At 41.9% G+C, this 19,011-nt stretch overlaps 2 protein-coding genes across 2 annotated transcripts in view; one reads left to right on the plus strand and one right to left on the minus strand.

The window, feature by feature from the left end:
• The window catches only part of LOC113425978 (uncharacterized), a 30,241-nt gene extending 26,388 nt beyond the window's left edge, over nucleotides 1–3,853 (minus strand). The window contains exons 1-3 of the mRNA XM_087953920.1: nucleotides 2,628–3,853; nucleotides 1,334–1,454; nucleotides 1,105–1,187 (exon numbers count right to left, since the gene is read on the minus strand). Coding sequence (XP_087810046.1) covers nucleotides 1,105–1,187; nucleotides 1,334–1,454; nucleotides 2,628–2,789 — 366 coding nt within the window. The 5' untranslated portion in view covers nucleotides 2,790–3,853. The remainder of the gene's footprint in view (nucleotides 1–1,104; nucleotides 1,188–1,333; nucleotides 1,455–2,627) is intronic.
• Nucleotides 3,854–3,936: 83 nt separating this feature from the next.
• LOC113425979 (uncharacterized) lies at nucleotides 3,937–15,239 on the plus strand. Its single transcript, XM_087953835.1, has 7 exons — nucleotides 3,937–4,821; nucleotides 4,919–5,803; nucleotides 7,258–7,384; nucleotides 7,544–7,620; nucleotides 9,111–9,237; nucleotides 10,770–12,504; nucleotides 13,161–15,239. The coding sequence occupies exons 2-6, from the start codon at nucleotides 5,399–5,401 to the stop codon at nucleotides 12,161–12,163; spliced, it is 2,130 nt and encodes a 709-aa protein (XP_087809961.1). The 5' UTR covers nucleotides 3,937–4,821; nucleotides 4,919–5,398; the 3' UTR covers nucleotides 12,164–12,504; nucleotides 13,161–15,239.
• Nucleotides 15,240–19,011: the final 3,772 nt, after the last annotated feature.

Below are 19,011 nucleotides of genomic sequence, written 5' to 3' on the forward strand. Positions count from 1 at the left end.
TCCACACCTACGTGGATCACTCAGGTAACCCCGATGACACAGATAAAGCTCCTGGTGACCTCAACAACTCTTTGAAAGAATGCAAATGACCAGGCTGATTGGAAAGATGGTTTATTGAGGGACAGGACCACATAGGTTTGAGGTTCAGGGCAGATGAACACATAGAGGAGAGAGAGAGAGAGGTATTTATACCCTCTCTTGGGCCTTGCCCTTAAGCTTCCTGTTCCTGCACAAGAAATGTATTCTATTGGTTGTCAGACTCCCAGAGGGCTATGCGGGGGCATAGCTGAGGTTGTCTGAGATAAGTTTGGTTGAACCTTGCTGGGTGATGCAATGAAGGGGTTTGGTTGTGCCATGTGGTACCTCTTCTGATAATCCTATTATGTCCAGGAGGGTCATGCCTTAATCCCATCACCCTGGAGCTGAAGGTCTAATTGTCTTGTAAGTAGGCTGGCCCAGTCCTGCACAATAAGCTCCAAATATCTGCTGGGTGCAGGGACCTGCCCTTTGTCTTTAAAAACACGTTTCTCCTTTTCTCATCCAGAAAAATATAATATTCTGCCTTTTTTAATATTCCCTAGAATATTTCATTCTTCTAGGAGACAATGCTAACTTTCTGCAATATCTTCCCAGGCGGCTTCCGACAAGGCAAAGTAAATGAGGGAAGCTGAATTCGCTTAATGACAGTGTAATTCACTTAATAACTGTAGTGATTCGCTTAACAACTATGGCAAAAAAGGTAGCAAAATGGAGCAAAACTCCCTTAACCCCTGCTTTGCTTAGTAAGCGAAATTTTGAGCTCAATTGTGGTCATAAGACGAGGAAGTTACCTCATGACTTGTATTAACTTGCCTCAGGTAAAAAGGGGTGGTGGAAAAAAGAACATTAATTTCTCTCAACAATAAATCACATTTATTACAATACCAGCCTCTCGACTTGTACGTTTTCTTTTTGTAGCTCAGCAACAGTCCTGAAGGATACACTAAACTGAATATGACTCAATGGCTCACTGGAGCGTGGCCTCCACGCCCTCTTTTGCTGAGGAACAGGTTGTGCACTGAGCCCCGTACCAAACAGTCCCCTGTTGGGATTCATCCCCCTTACCTGAGTCGGTGGCAGACATGCTACTTCTGCTCCATCACAAACAGGTACCATTTCATAGGTTTCCATTGATGTTCTTCCCTGCCCTGTTACAGAGAGAAAGGGGAGGGAAAACAGATTATTGTAGGGTTGTGTGAATAAGGTCTGAGAATGCACAATAAAGGCCTAGAATTGTATTGCCAAAGCAGCTCACGAATAAGAGCTTGGGCTTTCAGAAGATACCTTCACTTACATGGGGAAGTGAGCTGAGGTGGGTCTTCTGGTGAGATGCTCCAGAAAAGCTCCCGAGAAGGACTGGGTTGATCTCTTCCCTGGGAGTCTGCTGAGATCTCCTCCATGAACAGTTCCTGTATCTAAAAAAAACAGCCTGGTTTATTACCCACTTTCTGATGACCATGACTATGATAGCTTCCTTGCTTTGCCTTCTACCCAAACCCAAATCCACCTTTGTATTTGGCGATTTCTCTGCCTCTTTTGATTATTTTCCTTTTGTTGCCTTTTGGGGAGACCACTGGCCTGGCAGTTAAAGCACAGCGGCATTGTAATGCTTTTGTGGGGAAGGCACATATCCTAAGCCTATTAAAATTGAAGTTGAAGAAACTGGTTGGAAGATATAACAAAAGAACAGATTGAGTATAAACCAGAGTCCTTCCTGTTAGGGATTTTCGATAAACAGCTATCAAAAAAAGTGAAGTACATAACAATACACATATTAACAGCGGCCCGACTAGCTTTTGCTCAATGTTGGAAGCTACCTCATATACCTACAGAACAGATGATCATCCAAAAAATCTCAGATTGTGCAGAAATGGACAAACTAACTTTAGCCTTAAAAAATAAAGATTCTTCAATATATTATAACAATTGGAATTGCTGGTATAAATGGTTAGAACAAAGACAGATTCTATATCATAAGGCAAAAAGAACAGGACAAATTTATGTGTGTGATATATAAACATACATATGGATAAGGTGTGTGTATATGGCATAAACCAAGAAAAGAAAAGATCTTACAAACTGTCGAAAATGAGAATGTTTTTAAGTGTTTTTCCATTCCTTTTTCTTTTTCTTTTTTTTTCTCTTTCTTTTCTTTTTTGCTTTTCTATCTGTGTATGTGTTGTTGATTTGTTTTTAATTGTAAAATTAATAAAATTTGTTTTTAAAAAAATTGAAGTTGAAGGGCAACTCGAGCAATGTATTCCATCCAGTCTCTAACTACCTATTCAGTTTAAAAGTTCAGTTTTACATATTCTTTCCAAATATGTAGGCTACGTTCCATTTTAAGCACCAAACAATAGCATTCATGTCTTATTTGGTATCATTTTTTTCACTGTCTGACAATTCTTTTGACTAATTTGCATCTGTGCAATGTACCAATGCTTTTTTCCCCTCTTTTGTATTAAAAAAAAGGAACCTAGGAGAATAGTTCCAGAAAAGATGGACAAGGCCTTTAAAGAATTTAGGAATTCAGGTCATTGCTTGTCATATTATCATCTTAGAAAGCTCCTGGGGTGAAATTCTCTCACCTGCCCCTTTGCCAGCTCCTCGGGGGCTGCGGGGCCGAGCAGGAAGCCTTCAGCCAGGGCCACCGCCTGGGCGCAGCTCTCCGCCCCGCACTCCCTCAGCCAGCCCGACAGCTCCGGGGGCAGCAGGGCCAGCAGCTGCTCCAGCACCACCAGGTCCAGCATCTCGGCTTTGCTGCTCCGCTCGGGCCGCAGCCACCCCCGGCACAGCTGGTGCAGGCGGCTGCAAAGCGCCCGGGCCCCTCGGCCTCCCAGTAGCGGCAGCTGCGGAAGCCCCAGCGCTCAGCCTCGGAGCTGCGAGGACCCTCGGAGATGCTTCCTGGGCTGCCACTTCCCCCAAAGTCCCCTCTGCTTCCAGCCCAAATGACAGGCTCCCAGTTTTTGGCGGCTCCTCTCCCTGAAGACCACAGGAATTCCATCCTACCTAGTCAAGTCACTTCTCCACAAAGTTGACTTTCAATCCATCAATCAGAATAGAGCTGGAAGGGACCTTGGAGGTCTTCTAGTCTGACCCCCCCTGCTCAATACCCTATGCCATTTCAGAGAGGTGGCTGCTCAGTCTTTTCTTAAAAGCCTCTTAAAAAGCCACAACTTCCTATGGCAAGCTGTTCCACTGGTTCATTGTCCTCACTCTTAGGAAGTTCCTCCTTTAATTTCACTTCGATTAAATAACAGTCCAAAGATCTTAGGATAGCCTCATAAATATTGATCTCTGTTTATTTGTTTTCCTGGGAGACATCCCAGGCAAGATCCCGTGCCTTCCCCTTCCAAATTCAAAGGGCAAAAACAACAACAACCAAGAACTGCAATCCACACGCCAATTTGTCTCCCGTCTGAGCAACGCGTCGTATACAGAAGTCCCACTTCCCCGAGGGACCCTCCAGGATCAGGAAACGGGCCCCCTGCGGAACCGAGGACGCGGGCGATTTCCACTCTCTCCGGATCGCTGCAGGTGCCAAGATCCACCCGGGGATCTGCAGGATAGCCAAGGAGGAGGATGCCACTCTCTGGTGCGGGGCTTCTCCGCCTATTTTCACGCTGGGGCAAAGGGATCCTTCTCCCAACACTCAGCAACTGGTTAAACCCGTTTTTTTGGGGTGGGAATTTGCAATTCGGCTTCCTCGCTTTTTTCTTTCCTTTTCCTTTTTGCTGGTGAAAACAACAGCTGCTCCCCGGCCTCCCGCGGCCGCCCTCTTTGTCTGCAAGCGCCTCTGCATATGAGGGCGAGAGGTGCTCTTCCTAGAGAGGCAAGGGCTTTTTTTTTTTTTTTAGGCGATCCTCACTTCCAGGCCTCCCGCTCAAGCTTTACAAACGAAGCTTTAGGGCGCATGCTCAGCTTCATTCGGCCGTTATCCCTTCCCAGAGCGTCTCGCCTCTCTAGGAAGGGAGCGCTAAACGCTCGGCCTTCTTTCCCTTCCGGGAAGGCGAGGAATGGAGGGGTGAAAGTCATGGCGGGATGGGGGATCTGAGCGTGCTTTTGCCGTCGCACTTCCCAGGAGGAGCCAAGCGAGGAAACGGGACCTCAGATCGCTGGAAATCTGGGAAGGGGTTGAGGGGGTGACTGGGGAGAGGGGAGACCATTTTGTCCCCCAGTAGGCAAACAGGAGGAAGCCCTCTCTGGCTTCCCCTGCAGCTCCCCGGCTGGCTGTGTCGGCGCTTCCAGAGATCCAGGAAACTTGGAAAGGCTTTTCCCGGCTTATACTTGAAGGGGCTTTTGGCTGGGTGGCTCTCTTCAGCCTCCTCTAGGGATCAAGTGTTAGGAGTATGTGTGTGTGTGGATCCTTCTCTGTTGGAAATCCTGGATCTGGATCTGAGGTGTGGAGAGGAGCGCTCTTCTCTGACCAAACCTTCCAGAAAAGGAGTGCCAATAAAAAAAAAAATAGCTGCCCCCTGAATACAGGTAATCCTCGAGTTATAACGGTTCACTTAGTTAGTGACTGTTCAAAGTTACAAGGGCACTGAATGAAGTGACTTCTGACCCTTTTTCACAGTTTCAACCTTGGCAGCCTCCCCACGGTCATCTGATCAAAATTCAGATGCTTGGCAACTGACTTGTACTCATGACCGTTGCTGTGTTCCCAGAGTCATGCGATCCCTTTTTGCCACCTGACAAGCAAACTCAAATGGGAAAGGCAGATTCACTGACCTAACCGGGTTACTGACTTCATTGATTCACTTAACAACTGTGGCAAGAAAGGTAACATGGGGCAAAATTTACTTAACAAATGTTTCACTTAACAACAGAAATTTTGGGCTCAATTGTGGTCCTAACACGAGGTCTACGTGTAGGACAGCTGATTATCATGGAAGAGAGGAGGGAGTTATTCCCCATCTGAAAAGGCTGCTGTGATTGCGGATCTTCCTGGACTTCTATTGTGGAGGGATTTTAATTAAAAGATCCAATGGCATAAACTTCTCCAAGCAAGAGCATCATGATTCTCTGCAATTGGATTGCAAGGGCTACAGTTCTCTGCTATTCTGATTTTTGTTTTGTTTTGTTCTGTTTTTCAGTTCGTGCTTAGATTGGAATACGCGAGCGTGATAATTTGCTTTTTTAAATGTATTATGAAATGTGTAAGCCGCCCATCTCTCCAAGAGGCGACTCTTGTTAACTTGCTTTCGAAGTGACTCCTTGTTTAGATTGCAAAATAAATCATAGCCAAATCCTGGTTCTGTCAAATATAGACGTTGTGATTAAACATTGCTCTGTAGACCAAGACATTTTTGGTTCCTCTTGGAGATGCATTAGAGCAGAAATATAACAAAAAATAGATATGCAAAGGTCAGCAGGACTGAGAGCAGAAAAAGACTCTCCTGCCATTCAAATTGGAAACAGTGGAGAATTTTGGAAAACAACCAACCAGAAGATCCCCCATGAGGGCACTATCAGGTCAGATGTTCAGCATTGGTGCTTCCAGAATTTCTGCTATCAGGAGGCCAAGGGGCCCCGGGAAGTTTGCAGCCAACTTCACCAGCTTTGCCATCGATGGCTGAAGCCAGAAAGGAGCACCAAAGCCAAGATGCTGGATCTGGTGGTCCTGGAGCAGTTCCTGACCGTCCTGCCCCCAAAGATGGAGAGCTGGGTCAGAGAGTGTGGAGCTGAGACCTGTTCCCAGGCAGTGGCCTTGGCTGAAGGCTTCCTTCTGAGCCAGGCAGCAGACGAGCTGGGAATGAAGCAGGTGAGAGAACTTCATCCTTGTAGCTGAAAAGGATTGTAATGTATCTAGCAATGTCCATTATTTCTTAAGTGCCTAGTCAATCTTTCTTGGAATGTATAATTGGAGATTTTTTGTATTAGCCAAATGATTCTGTTTCCCTTAGAGGAAGAACCTCAGACTGTTTCTCTCTCTCTATCTATCTATCTATCTATCTATCTATCTATCTCTCTCTCTCTCTATCTCTCTCTCTCTCTCAAAAGGCAGAGGACAAGACTTCTTCATTTATGTGTTTGTCTTAATCCCCCTTCTTGCCCAGGTCATAAAACTGGCTGCTCACTTTCCAGATGATAAGCCCAGCAACTTAACTGTTGAGCCATCGCATTACCCTTTATGTGTCAACTCAAAAAATATCTCTCTGGTCTTTTAGAGTTGCCAACAGAAAGGGAGGGGGGAGTAGTGTAGCAGCTTGCAAAATCGAAACTGCAGGTGACCGAAATTTCCAGCTGACCGAAGTTTCTGCCGTGCAAAATTCTAACTGGAGAGTATGATTGATGACTCTTGGCTATGGATGTGTCCCATTGGAGAATATGAATTATGATACACCCAGGGGGTGGGGGTGGGGAAACCAGGGCCCAGGGTAACAATGAATGATGTGTCTCAGAGTCGACTACACCCAGGCAGCACCGGCATGTCTTCTTCTAATAAATCTTCTTTAAGCTTGGAAAATCCGGTTACAGGCTCATGATTTAAATGGGGGTAACTACCGGAGCCCTGACATGTTTATTATTTAGAAATTTTATGTTGCCGCCTACTTGCACATGGCGACTCAAGGCAGCTTACAAGGAAATAAAAACACAATATCAAAGAAAGCAAAAGAAAAAAATAACAACCCCCCTCCCCCAACTCTCCCATCCAGGTGAAAACACACATTCATACTAGCCATTTAATGAGCTCCATCCCACTCTGGGTTCCCTAACCCACTGGCAGAACATTTTGAGGACCTTCCAAAAGAGTGTTAAGAGTGGAAGCCAGTCTAATTTCTGGAGGGATGATATTCCAGAGAGAGGGAACCACCACGGAGAAGGCCCTACTTCTGGGTCCTGCCGGATGTATCTCTTTAGGGGATGGGACCTGCGACATTCCTTGCCTTCCCGCTCTAGTGGGTCGAGTAGATGTGACTGGCAAGAGACAGTCCCCCAGGTGCCCATCATAAAGAGGATATAAAAATATAAAACAGTGGCCTGCTATATTGGATCTCTGGACCATCTAATCCAGCAATCTCTTCTCACAATGGCCCGCCAACCACACAAGGAAGTCCACTATTCCCCCAACAGATGGCTTTCAGAGGCAGTCATACTGTCATCAAGGCTAATAACCGTAGATATCCGTGAATTGGTCCAGCTTTTTTGAACCCAGCCAAGCTGGTAGCCAGCATCACATCTCCTCAGGCTTTCTAATACTAGCTGGTCTTTCAGGTGGAGGAGCCATGGATGGAAATGGTTACAGTGCATCCCAAAGAAAGAGGAGATCCGTTCAGTTCCTCTCAAGATCTGCTCTTTGGGAAGGTCTTTCAGGACAACCCAGCTTGGGTCACTTCATCAGGTAAGAGAAGGTCTTTTCTGAAGGCAGCGAGACTGATCTTCTTTCGCACCAAATCTTAGGCTTGTGCACGAAGATGGCTTTTTTATATAGCGCTTCCTAAGAGCTTATTCATAAGACTTGAAAACAGTCTATTTCCCCCCATTTTTCTCTTGTTCACAGGGAATGGAGAGGCATTCATCCCTGAAACGTCTCCCCTTCGTAATGGAGCAGAAACAGCAGCTATGCCCTCAATTCAGGTAGGGGAAGCTTCATCAGAGAATGGAACCATATGTGGGGCCCAGGCTCAGATTATGGCCAGTTCTTTAGCCAGATGGAATGTCTTGCTCTTCTCATGTCACACTCATACATCTTGGTTTGCTATACAGCAGGGGTGTCAAACTCGTGGCCCACGGGCCAGGTGCGTCATGCGCTGGCCATGCCCACCCTCATTTTAGCAAAGGGGGCGAAAGTCATGATACGTCACGTGATGACACAAGTTTGACACCGCTGGTACACAGGGTTGGTGTGAAAATACAAAATCCAGTATCTAAGTCGGGTGTAGAAAAAAAGAAAATGCTTTTGCATTTTATGGAAGTATTCCAAAACAGTCAAGAATGGAATGAGTGAAGTAAAAGCATAGCACAGAAACTACTACAAGTATAGGAGAAATGGTAATGATATGAAATACAGATCTCCATGTAAATATCCTCCCAATCGCAAAGTAAATATTTCTATACAATAAAAACATTTCAGTCCACACTATAAAGAAAAAGATTTCGGAGAAGTCACGTAGGATCCAAGCTTGCCTCCAAGATAACAATACAGGAGAATGTTTATAGCTCAGTGTTAATGATGCTACCCAGTTTGAGTAACGAAACGTCTGCAAGAAAATAGCCAAGCTCAGAGAGCACCATTGTCTCCAAGAATTTGAATAGTTACAGGGGGGGAAAATCCTACATGTTTGTGTGTGTTGTTCAAAGTCCCTGCAATTTGCTCACCAGGCAGGCAGAAATGAGGCATACTGCTCCCTAAGCATTCTGAGCCAGTGGGAAGGGGACCTCCTTTTCTGCTGGTCTGCATCCTGGATGTAGCTAAATCATATCTGTTGAGGTAATTCCCTGTTAGCAGAATGAGTGCACTCAGGGAAACATATTGAGAGTGATGTTGAATAACATACACACAGCACACAGATACACTGTATAGTAAAATGTAGGTTTTACTTCCAGTGAACAGTTAAGCAAAGTCCAAACACAGTCCAAGTCATATACGGTTATAGCAGTCAGTTTTCAGTCCAGGGATAATCCAATAACAAAGTCCAGTATCAATAACAGTTCAGTAATATACACATCAATCCAAGAATAACCACGATTAGCAACAGTCAACAGGGAAATGCAGGAATGGCAACACTCTGGGAAACCAGGTTTCTGGCTCCATCTTATGGCCGTCTGAGGAACCACACCCAATTACAATTTTAGCACTCCCTTAAAGAGACAGTATTAAAATGTCTATCCTGGTTTATATATTTCCAACCCAACTGTTAGGTGTCTTACATTCCTAACAATATCAATCAAAATAATCCTGTCTACTTTGGAATAGCTTCATCAACTCTGTAGAGTCACCCCAAAAATGCAAGGAAGTTTGCATTGCTTCATTTCAAAATTGTGTGTTTTAATTTTATGAAATAAGAGGAAATGTATCATGTCCTCCCTGGGGCTATCTGCTAAGGAAAATGTTCTTCCTCTTTCAGGGTTCCGTGTCCTTTGAGGAGGTTGCCATGAATTTCACAGAGGAAGAATGGGCACTGCTGGATTGTTGCCAAAGAGCCTTGTATTGGGAAGTCATGTTGGAGAATTCTCAGAACATGGCTGCTTTGGGTAAGGGATCCCTTTCTGCTCTGGGAACAATTTATTTGGGAAAGAAATTTTGTAGTTAGAAATGCACCCACAGCATCTCTGGTCTGAAGAAGCAGGGGGTTGGACTAGAAGATCTCCAAGGTCCCTTCCAACTTGTTATTCTAATTAATTAAAGGGGCTCTTGTTTATCAAATGCCCTGAGAAAGAGGAGAGATTGAAAGGTACAGTAGAACCTCAGGTGACAACCGTAATCTGTTCTGAGAATTCGATCGTCATCCGATTTAATCGTCATCGGAAGCGCATGCACGTAAAAACCAAAATGGCACAGCTCAGAAGGCACTCTTTGGTTGCCACCTGAGCGCCCGTTTGTGACCAGAGGTAAAACCATTTGGTCATCACCTGATTTGCGACCAGAGGTTCTACTGTACCTGCTCAGGTGTGTGCTGGGATCATTTCTGATACTCCATAATGAGTTTTCCAGATGTAGAAATGCACTGTGCAAAAATACACAAAGTAACTAAAACTCTATGTTTAGGGGCATGACATAATGCCTATATCAGCTATGGATTGTTATAGCATTCTGAGAGTTTCTGGACTCTTGAATCTGATCATATGATTTTAGTACAAAGCCAAGGACAACAGAATACTGTCGTACCAACATTAAAAGGATAATGCATTTATAATGAATTTATAATGAAATATATCAAAATACTATTATTTTGTTAAAGCAAGGATCCTATAGTTTTGAGGTGTTTTGGCCAGCTCTCTAATGCATTTATGTATGTACTAGGTGAACATTTATTTACTGATTTGATTTGTTAGGCCACTCAATTCATTCATTGTTCAATGTTGACAAATTTTATAAAAATTTAGACACGGAATAATAGGAAACTTATTGGTTTAGTCTGTACATCAAGGAAATTGCCATTTCAATTTGTGTTTCACAAGACTGTAGACATTCAAAAGTTACAACTTTCTAAGGTTTGGTTATCTCTATAAGTTAGAGAGCATCCCTATAATTTAATCTATTGTGGTAAATGTTGAGGTATAAATTCAAGAGATGCAGTCATTTTCTGTATACTTCTGTCTCTCCTTTACCTAAACATGCTACCTACCTGATCTACTGAGGTTCTCAGTCATCCAGGTCATGGTGGTCCCAAAAATGCTTTTTCAAGAGGCAACTGGACTTTCTTGTTTTTCTTTGAAAACATTTCGCTTCTCATCCAGAAAGCTTCTTGGACGAGAAGCGACACGTCTTCAAAGAAAAACAAAAGCCATTTGCCTCTTGAAAAAGCACCTTTATGACTACCTACCTGGTCATTTATTATTTATTGTTATGAAGGCCGATACCAAAAGTATATACGATGAAGAGCAATACTTCATAAAATTAAGAAAAAACCATAAAAAAAAAGATTTGCTTAGTTTCATAAAATATACAAAGAGGGATGAAAAATTTGGAAATACTAGATGTAGTTATTTTGTTATATCTGTTGACAGCCTTACTTTCTGCTTACATTTCTACTTGGACCTTTCTTTTCTATTCTTTCTGACAGGTGACAGACAGGAGAATGAGATTTACAATGAGCCAGGTGTTTTGCCGTTGCAAACAATCAAGCATGAAGTGGAAGAAGTGAGGCTTGGAAATCAAGGGAAGCCAAAAATGCAAGAGAGAAGCTACTCAAAGGAAGGAGGGGAAAAGTCCTCTACTTTTCTGGATGCTGAAATTCATGGCTTCCTGACCCAGCAAGATCAGAAAGAAAACAAAAAGAGAAAATATCTAGGATGTGGCAAAAGAGACAAATCTAAATTTGATTTAAATGAACATTTTAGAACTCAGACTAAAGAGAACCAATACAGCCAGAGACCACATGTGAAAAATACGGGGAAAAAAATTCCTGTCATTTTACATCAAAAACTACAAGCAAAACAAAAACCATATACAGTTTTAAAATGTGGAAAGAATTTCAGTTTGAGTAGGCATTTTACTTCCCGTGACAGAAGCCGCATGGGAGAAAAACCATATAAATGCTTGAAGTGTGGAAAGAGGTTCAGTAGCAGCAGTAATCTTGTCTGCCATAAAAGGATCCACACAGGAGAGAAGCTTTACAAATGCTTTGAATGTGGAAAGTGCTTCAGCAGCAGTAGCTATCTCATATCCCATAAAAGGATCCACACTGGTGAGAAACCATATCAATGTTTCGAGTGTGGAAAGAGTTTTAGCCAGAACAATAGTTTTATACAGCACCGAAGAATTCACACAGGAGAGAAACCGTACAAATGTCCAGAATGTGACAAGAGTTTCAGCAGAAAAAGTCTTCTTACTCACCACAAAAGGATCCACACAGGGGAGAAACCATACCAGTGCATGGAGTGTGGAAAGAATTTTCGACAGAAAAGTACGCTTACATCCCATCAAAGGATCCACACAGGGGAGAAACCATACATATGCGTGGTGTGTGGGAAAAGGTTTCGTGAGAGAAGTAGCTTTATCAAACATAAAAGAATCCACACGGGGGAGAAACCATATCAGTGCCCAGAGTGTGGAAAGAGCTTTATTCAGAAAGGAGAACTTACCTCCCATCAAAGGATCCATACTGGGGAGAAACCATATAAATGCACTGAGTGTGGAAAGAGCTTTAGTTGGAACGGTAGCTTTGTACAACATAAAAGAATTCATACAGGGGAGAAACCATATAACTGTGTGGACTGTGGTAAGAGCTTCAGTCGAAACAGTAATTTTATACAACATAAAAGAACCCACACTGGGGATAAACCATACCAATGCATGGAGTGTGGAAAAGGCTTTATTCAGAAAGGAGAACTAACTGCACATCGACGGATTCACACAGGGGAGAAACCGTATGAATGCGCAGAATGTGGAAAGTGTTTCAGAAGGAGCAGCAACCTTACTTGCCATCAAAGGATCCACACGGGAGAAGCCATATAAGTGTGGAGAGTGTGGAAATAGCTTCATTCAGGGCCGAGATCTTTCTTCTCATCATAGAATGCATACTGGGGAGAAACCATACAAATGCCCAGTTTGTGGAAAGACCTTTAGTATGAACAGCACTCTTACTTCCCATCAAAGAATACACACGAGAGAAACCATTTAAATGCTTAGTTTGTGGAAAGAGCTTTAACACAAACAGCACATTTATTTCCCATTAAAGGGTCCACACGGAAAAACCCATATAAATGTCCTGTTTGTGAAAAGAGCTTTAGTATGAACAGTACTCTTAATTCTCATCTAAGGATCCACACAGGAGAAACTGTATATATGTGTGATTTGTGGAAAGAAATTCCATGAGAGCACCAGCCTTATAAAACACAAAAGAATACATACAGGAGAGAAACCATATAGATATATAGAGTGTGGGAAGAGCTTTAGTCAGAACAAACACCTTACAACCCATAAAAGGCTTCATATGGGAAAAACCATATAATTGCACAAGGTCTCGAAGTGCTCCAGCTTGAGAGGCAAATAATCTGGATCGCAGAAAAAAGCTTCATGGCACCTTATTTTTCACTTCATGAGACTTACATGGAGGAAATTCAATCAAAATAGAATAGTTTTCTTTGGGCTGAGGAAATGAAGCAAAGGCTAAATGTCAATTGGATTTCATTCATTTGCCAAAATTAACTGAATCATAGTTGTTAGAATCTAGATCATTAGAGATGAGTACTCCAAGATCCTTGACAGAGTTTGGATCATCAACAAGGTCTTGACTCAGCTTTGCAGGGAGTCGTATAGAACAGGGGTCGCCAACCTTTGGGACCTCAGGGACCACCAAACTCATTATTTTAAATCCCACGGACCAGAGACCCTGGGAAAATCCCCAAAAAAGTCTGCAGGAAAATTCCCCACTCCGTTTTCCTACCTAGCGATCATTCTTTATTTGGGATCGCAGCATACTGTCTCCAGCTCCGTTTTCATGGGGGGAGAGAGAGAGAGACTTTTGGCTTCGTGCAAGGAAAGCAGCAGACGTCTGTCTTTCTCTTCCCCCAAACTCTGCCAGAAATGAGTCTTTGTGAGACGTTGCACCAGGGCAGCCTCTTGGAGCAGGATGCCATGCAGGGTCCCAAAGACTCACTTCTGGTGAAGTTTGGAGGAGAGAAAGAAAGACTTTTGCTGCTTTCCTTGCATCCAGCCAAAAGCAGCAGAAGAAGAAAGAAGCGGAAAGAAGCAGCCTGGTGGCCAGATCAGGCGCGTGGGGCGAGTGGGGCAAGTTCCCCCCTCTGCCCTTTCCCCCTCCCCTCACTACCTCTTGTAGTGATGAAGTGGGAGTCAAACTATTCTCCAAAGCACCTGAGGGCAGGACAAGAAGCAATGGATGGAAACTAATCAAGAAGAGAAACAACCTGGAACTAAGGAGAAATTTTCTTAGCAATTGTGGGAAGTATACCCCAAAAAGACAGTGCCAGAAACCTTATAGCACCAGAAACCTCAGAAAACAGTGCCAAGAGACTCAAGCCAGTCCTTTCCCCTTTAAGGAAACCAAGAAGCGGCGCTTTCCATTCTGGCCTCCTTTGGTGATGGACCGAAATCCACGATCATGCACGGTTTTGATTCGTGCTCACTGCCGGAGTGCCCCGAGCCACTTGGATTCGGGGCTAAAGCCACCCTGTAGAGGTGGTGAAGAGGGGGGGAGACTGCCAGCGGGGTTGAGGACAGCCACATCTCTCCTCAGCTGGCCATTACTCCCTTTCCCGAAGGCGGTTGCAGCAGTGGTCCGAAATGGCCACCTCAGAGAAGAACTCCACCAGACAAGATTGTGCAGGAGGAACATAAAAGAGAAAGTTTTGAGTAACCAGGTCAAACTGAGAAAACAATTATACCAGGTACCCTGGGCCTTGAATTATAAAGAATAATACTGTTCCCAAAGAAAATTTTTGAAGTAGTGAGAGAGGAAAGGGAAAAGATTTGGTGTTTTTTTTTCTCTCATATTGACAGCTGTAATTGGCTTTAAATGCTAAGAAGAAGAGATCTAAGCAAGAAATTGATATAAATCCACTTTGACATTAATAGGCAATTTTAAGCTGAAAATAAAATGTCAAAGGGACAAAAAAGACTTGGATATTTTAAAATCTTTAAAAGGAGGAAAGGAGAGGAAAAAAAAGAGAAAAGGGTGGGTAATGGAAAAAATGGACGAGACCACCTGTAACTAAAAAGAATTAACAGTGAAATTTTAACAAGACTCCTAAAAGAAACATTGTAATTGAAACTTCGCTACAAGATAACAGAACCTCCGGAAAGAGAAAGTGGAAAAAAGCAAGAAGCAGCAGTTTTGGATTATTTGGTGATTTTTGGATTTTTGGTTGTTGGATTTTAATGACTAAAATTAATCAGGTGGGTTTTTTTAAAGTGTTTAAAATGGCATCACTCCTTGAAGAGCTAAAAATGGAACTTAAAAAGCAGAAAGAAGATGCACAAGAGGGAAGAGGATCGTTTGGCTTCGTATTTCAATTTTTAGAAATGGAGATTTTGAACTATGAAAAACAACAAGAAATGCTTGCAGAACAAGAAGAGCGGGACAAAGAAGAAGCCATTTTTAATGATCAAGTAATGCTATGTGGGGTTAAAGAGGAAAAGGGGGGGAAGGGAGTGAAAAGCTTAAGATCTGAGAAAACAACCAAAAAGAAAAAGAATAGCTTGAAAAGTAATTACAACACTAGGAAGAAGCAGAAGAGAGGATTACAGAAGGGAGAATTAGAATTAGAGAGAAAGCGGGTCAAAAAGGTGAGGGAGAAGAAGAGGGGGGAAATGGAAAGGAGAAGAAGTTATAAAGGACAGAAACAGGATATAGAGAAGGAGGGGAAACATACAAGGATTCACAGAGATAATGGTTGAAAACTTAATTGAAAGAGGATTCTGCAAGGGTACATTAAATAGTATTGTAATATTAGAAATAGTAATGAGTATAGAAAACATGAAATGTAGGTGATTAAAGTGACATAAAATTGGTACTGTTATGTAATGGAATGTTTGTTAATAACTAAATGAAATAAAGAGAATAAGAGTGAAAGTAGGAAAGGATGGGAATATTCTGTTATCAATGATTTACTAAAATATAATTGAAAAGAAATATGAATATAAGATGTTAAGATGAATTTGAACAGAACAATTTATTAATTACTTCACTTTCTTTTCTGTTTAGAATTTATTGATTTTTAAGGGAATGTACCAAATAGAACTTGATAAATTATATGAAATGGAATGTTATAATTATATTTTTTAGAACCTAGTGTGTATTTTTAAGGGAATGTACCAAGCAGAATTCTGTTGATAAGAGTTATATGTTATAAAATAGAGGTTAGAAATTGAGTGTTATAATTACTAAGATATAAATTAAAACTTAAATGAGATTTGAATGGACAGTAATTTAAAGATATAAAGATGTTATACTCCAGTTAGTAATTACAGGGGAAATCTTGTTTTATGAGAAAAGAAAATACAAAATTGTAAATAGGACAGACAAAAGTATAAATATAATGATTAGAAAAATACTGAAATTTAGAAAAATACAAATATGTAATTGTGTCTGTATAGAGAAGTGATAACCTGGAATCATGCTGTTCTCAAAAAGATATTTTAATTGTATGTTTTGTGAAAACCCAAATAAAATTTTTACCAAAAAACAACCAAGAAGCACCAGCTGAAAGGAAAACTCAGAGCAGCCCTGCTAACAGAGCTGAAATAGAGACACTTAAGTAGAGCCATTAAGATAAGGAGAATCAGGCTAAAATTAAACCACCGAGGCAACACCAGAACTCCCTTTTCCAGCCCCCTGACAAATTAACCCCCAGGATAGGAAAGGCAGAGAGTGGAAGGAGGAAAGCTGTTTAATTGCTTATTCCAAGGCAAAGAAATGAAGAGAAAATGTTTTTGTTTTTTTTCAGAATTCATATTCCTCACTGTTACATCCACACCTGGGTCTTATCTCCACATATGACCTTCCTCTGATCCCCCAGGGCCTCATCAGTACATACATTCCATCATCTGATGCTTCAACCATGAACAAGACCACATGGGTTTGAGATCCTGGGTAGTTGACCACATGGAGTGGATACCCTCTCTTGGGCTTTGAACTTGAGCTTCCTGTTCCTGTGCAATTCTGTTGGCTGTTGCAGGGGGTCATAGCTAACTTTGTAGGTTGTCTGAGTTAAGTTTGGTTGAAGCCTGGAGGGTGATGCAATGTCCCCAGGTGATTGTGCCATGTGGTGAGCTCTACTGCTAGATAATCCTGTTATGTCTTAATCTCATCACCCTGGAGCTGAAGGTCTTTTGTAGATAGACTGTCCCAGTCCTGCTGGGGCAATTAAAAAAGGTGGAGGCTGCTTTCCAAGAGCATGTTCCTCCTTTTCTCATCCAGAGAAATATAATAAATATAATATAAATATAATAAATATATATAATATACTGCCACAAGTCTTAAAGTTGCCAAGGTTGGAGACCCCTGGTTTAGAGGATGTAAACCAATGTTTCTCAAAGTGGGCCATACTGGCACATGAGTGGAGTTTGAATTATTCAGAGGGTTATTAGGCATTAAGGGAGTGGCAAAGGGTTATTAGACAGCAAGGGAGTGACGGGGGCAGTTAGAATTGTAACAGAAATTATGCATAACTTATCCAACAACATTTTAATTGTTTTATTAAGCAGGTAAAACTGTAGATATATACAGTCCTATAGTATATACCAGGGGTGGGATTCAAATATTTTAACAACCGGTTCTGTGGGCATGGCTTGGTTGGTGGGCGTGGCATAGTGGTCATGTGACTGGGTGGACGTGGCTTGGAGGTCATGTTATTTAGGCTGGGTGTAGCCAACTCAATATCACTCACATCGAGGCACGCATCTCCTCGCCTGGACTCTCATGACTGTGGGGATGCTGCAACAGTTGAAAGTGTGAAAAACGGTCATAAGTTACTTTTTTCAGTGCCATTGTAACTTTGAATGGTCACTCCAAACAAGCAAAGTACCAGCAAAGGAGGAAAAAAAACTCCAGAGAAGTTCCTGAGACAGAAAGTCTAGTCCTGCCAGTTTCTGTGAGCAACACCAGAATGTTTCCTTCCTGCCTTCCTTACAGGATTAGGCCAGTAATTTCTTCTCTAACAGCCAGTTCTCCGAACTGCATAGATTGTTAACAACCGGTTCTAGCGAATAGGCGCGAACTGGTAGAATCCCACCCCTGGTATATACAGTCTTTTATAATTATAAATATATTAGATCTTAAAACCTTGAAATAGTTCTCATTAATGAGCACAATTGGGACAAGCAGCTCTGTCATTAATCAAAGTTCCTAAATGCATGATTTCTGTTTTAAAATTAATTTATAATATAAAATAAAAAAATACAAAAGAAAATAGTAGGAAAGATACGGGAGGGGAAAGTGTAGGAAAAAGGGGAAAAAGAAAAAAGGCATTGACTTCTGACTCCCTTTGGTGCAATAGAACAAGTTAACATCAAACCTCAACTTTTTGTTTTGACCTAATAGTATAAACTAGCCATTACTATAACATAATCCCGTAAGTTCCCAGAAGTTTCCCCGACCCACTTAGATGCCAAAGAGAAAGACTCGAGACAAGGCTGGCAAAAAACAGCTTTTATTTTTGACCAAAGCAAAAAAACTGGGTAAAAACTATTTCCAAAATACAGGCAAAAGCATATAAGGAATAGCAACTGGTTCCAGCGAATAGGTGCGAACTGGTAGAATCCCACCCCTGCCTATAGCCCTCTGTTGGAGGGGTTTTTCCCTCCCTGGCCAAGTTGTTTATTCAGCAGAATGCTTTCAGGTAACTCCCTGCTGTGGTACTATCTATGAGGCAGGAAACTCCCTACTCTGGTTACTTGATGGGACCTGGTATTAGATATTATTGGGTAACAGTTTCATTTTTTTCCACTTCCAGCACAAAGTCCAGAAGTGGTTTCCAAGTGGGAACAAAAGTAATGTATATATTGCAAAGAAATACTAAATGCACTATATGTATGTATGTATGTATGTATGTGTGTATGTATGTGTGTATATGTGTGTGTGTGTGTGTGTGTGTGTGTGTGTGTGTTATATATATATATATATATATATATATATATATATATATATATATATATATATATATATATATATATATATATATATATATATATATATATTTGTTATTCGGGTTTTCTCCCGCATAAGATTGGAAGTATCTAGGCAACGTTTCGATGAAGTCTCATTCATCATCTTCAGGCTTCTGTCTTCAGCTCTGTGCTTCTCAGAGTGAAGCACTCTGAGAAGCACAGAGCTGAAGACAGAAGCCTGAAGATGATGAATGAGACTTCATCGAAACGTTGCCTAGATACTTCCAATCTTACGTGGGAGAAAACCGAATAACCAAAGATCCACATACAAATACCTGCGAGAACCTCAGAAAACAAATTATACATATATACATATATACATATATACATATATACATATATATATATACATATACATATACATATACATATATATATATAATGTCTAGGTGTGTTCAGGTCTTTTCCCATATAAGATTAAGAGTATCTTGGCGACATTTCGGTGAGGTCCCACTCGCCATCCTCAGGCTGGTGCTTTCGGCTTTGTGTCAGTGCATGCAGTCTTTGATCAGAGCTGCGGTCTCTCTATATAAATACTGGTGGTGGGGGCTGGTGTGCTGGGCTGGTTGGTTGCGCTGCTGCCTCTTGATTGGTTGATGGAGTTGATGTTGGTATAATGGGCTGTGTGATGGCCTTGTGAGTTTTGTTGTGGAGATATCCTGGATCTTGTGCTGTAA

The sequence above is a fragment of the Notechis scutatus genome, chromosome 2 (assembly GCF_049901735.1).
Source record: "Notechis scutatus isolate UNSWTSFEM ecotype Mainland chromosome 2, rNotScu1.2, whole genome shotgun sequence".
Classification (NCBI taxonomy): Eukaryota; Metazoa; Chordata; class Lepidosauria; order Squamata; family Elapidae; genus Notechis; species Notechis scutatus.

What these genes read in the sequence shown, in the direction of transcription:
- LOC113425979 (XM_087953835.1), top strand. Translation starts at nt 5,399, where the DNA reads ATGCAAAGGTCAGCAGGACTGAGAGCAGAAAAAGACTCTCCTGCCATT. An exon ending in CAGCTATGCCCTCAATTCAG is followed by an intron (nt 7,621 to 9,110) that starts GTAGGGGAAGCT and finishes TTCCTCTTTCAG; the next exon opens with GGTTCCGTGTCCTTTGAGGA. An exon ending in TCAGAACATGGCTGCTTTGG is followed by an intron (nt 9,238 to 10,769) that starts GTAAGGGATCCC and finishes TCTTTCTGACAG; the next exon opens with GTGACAGACAGGAGAATGAG.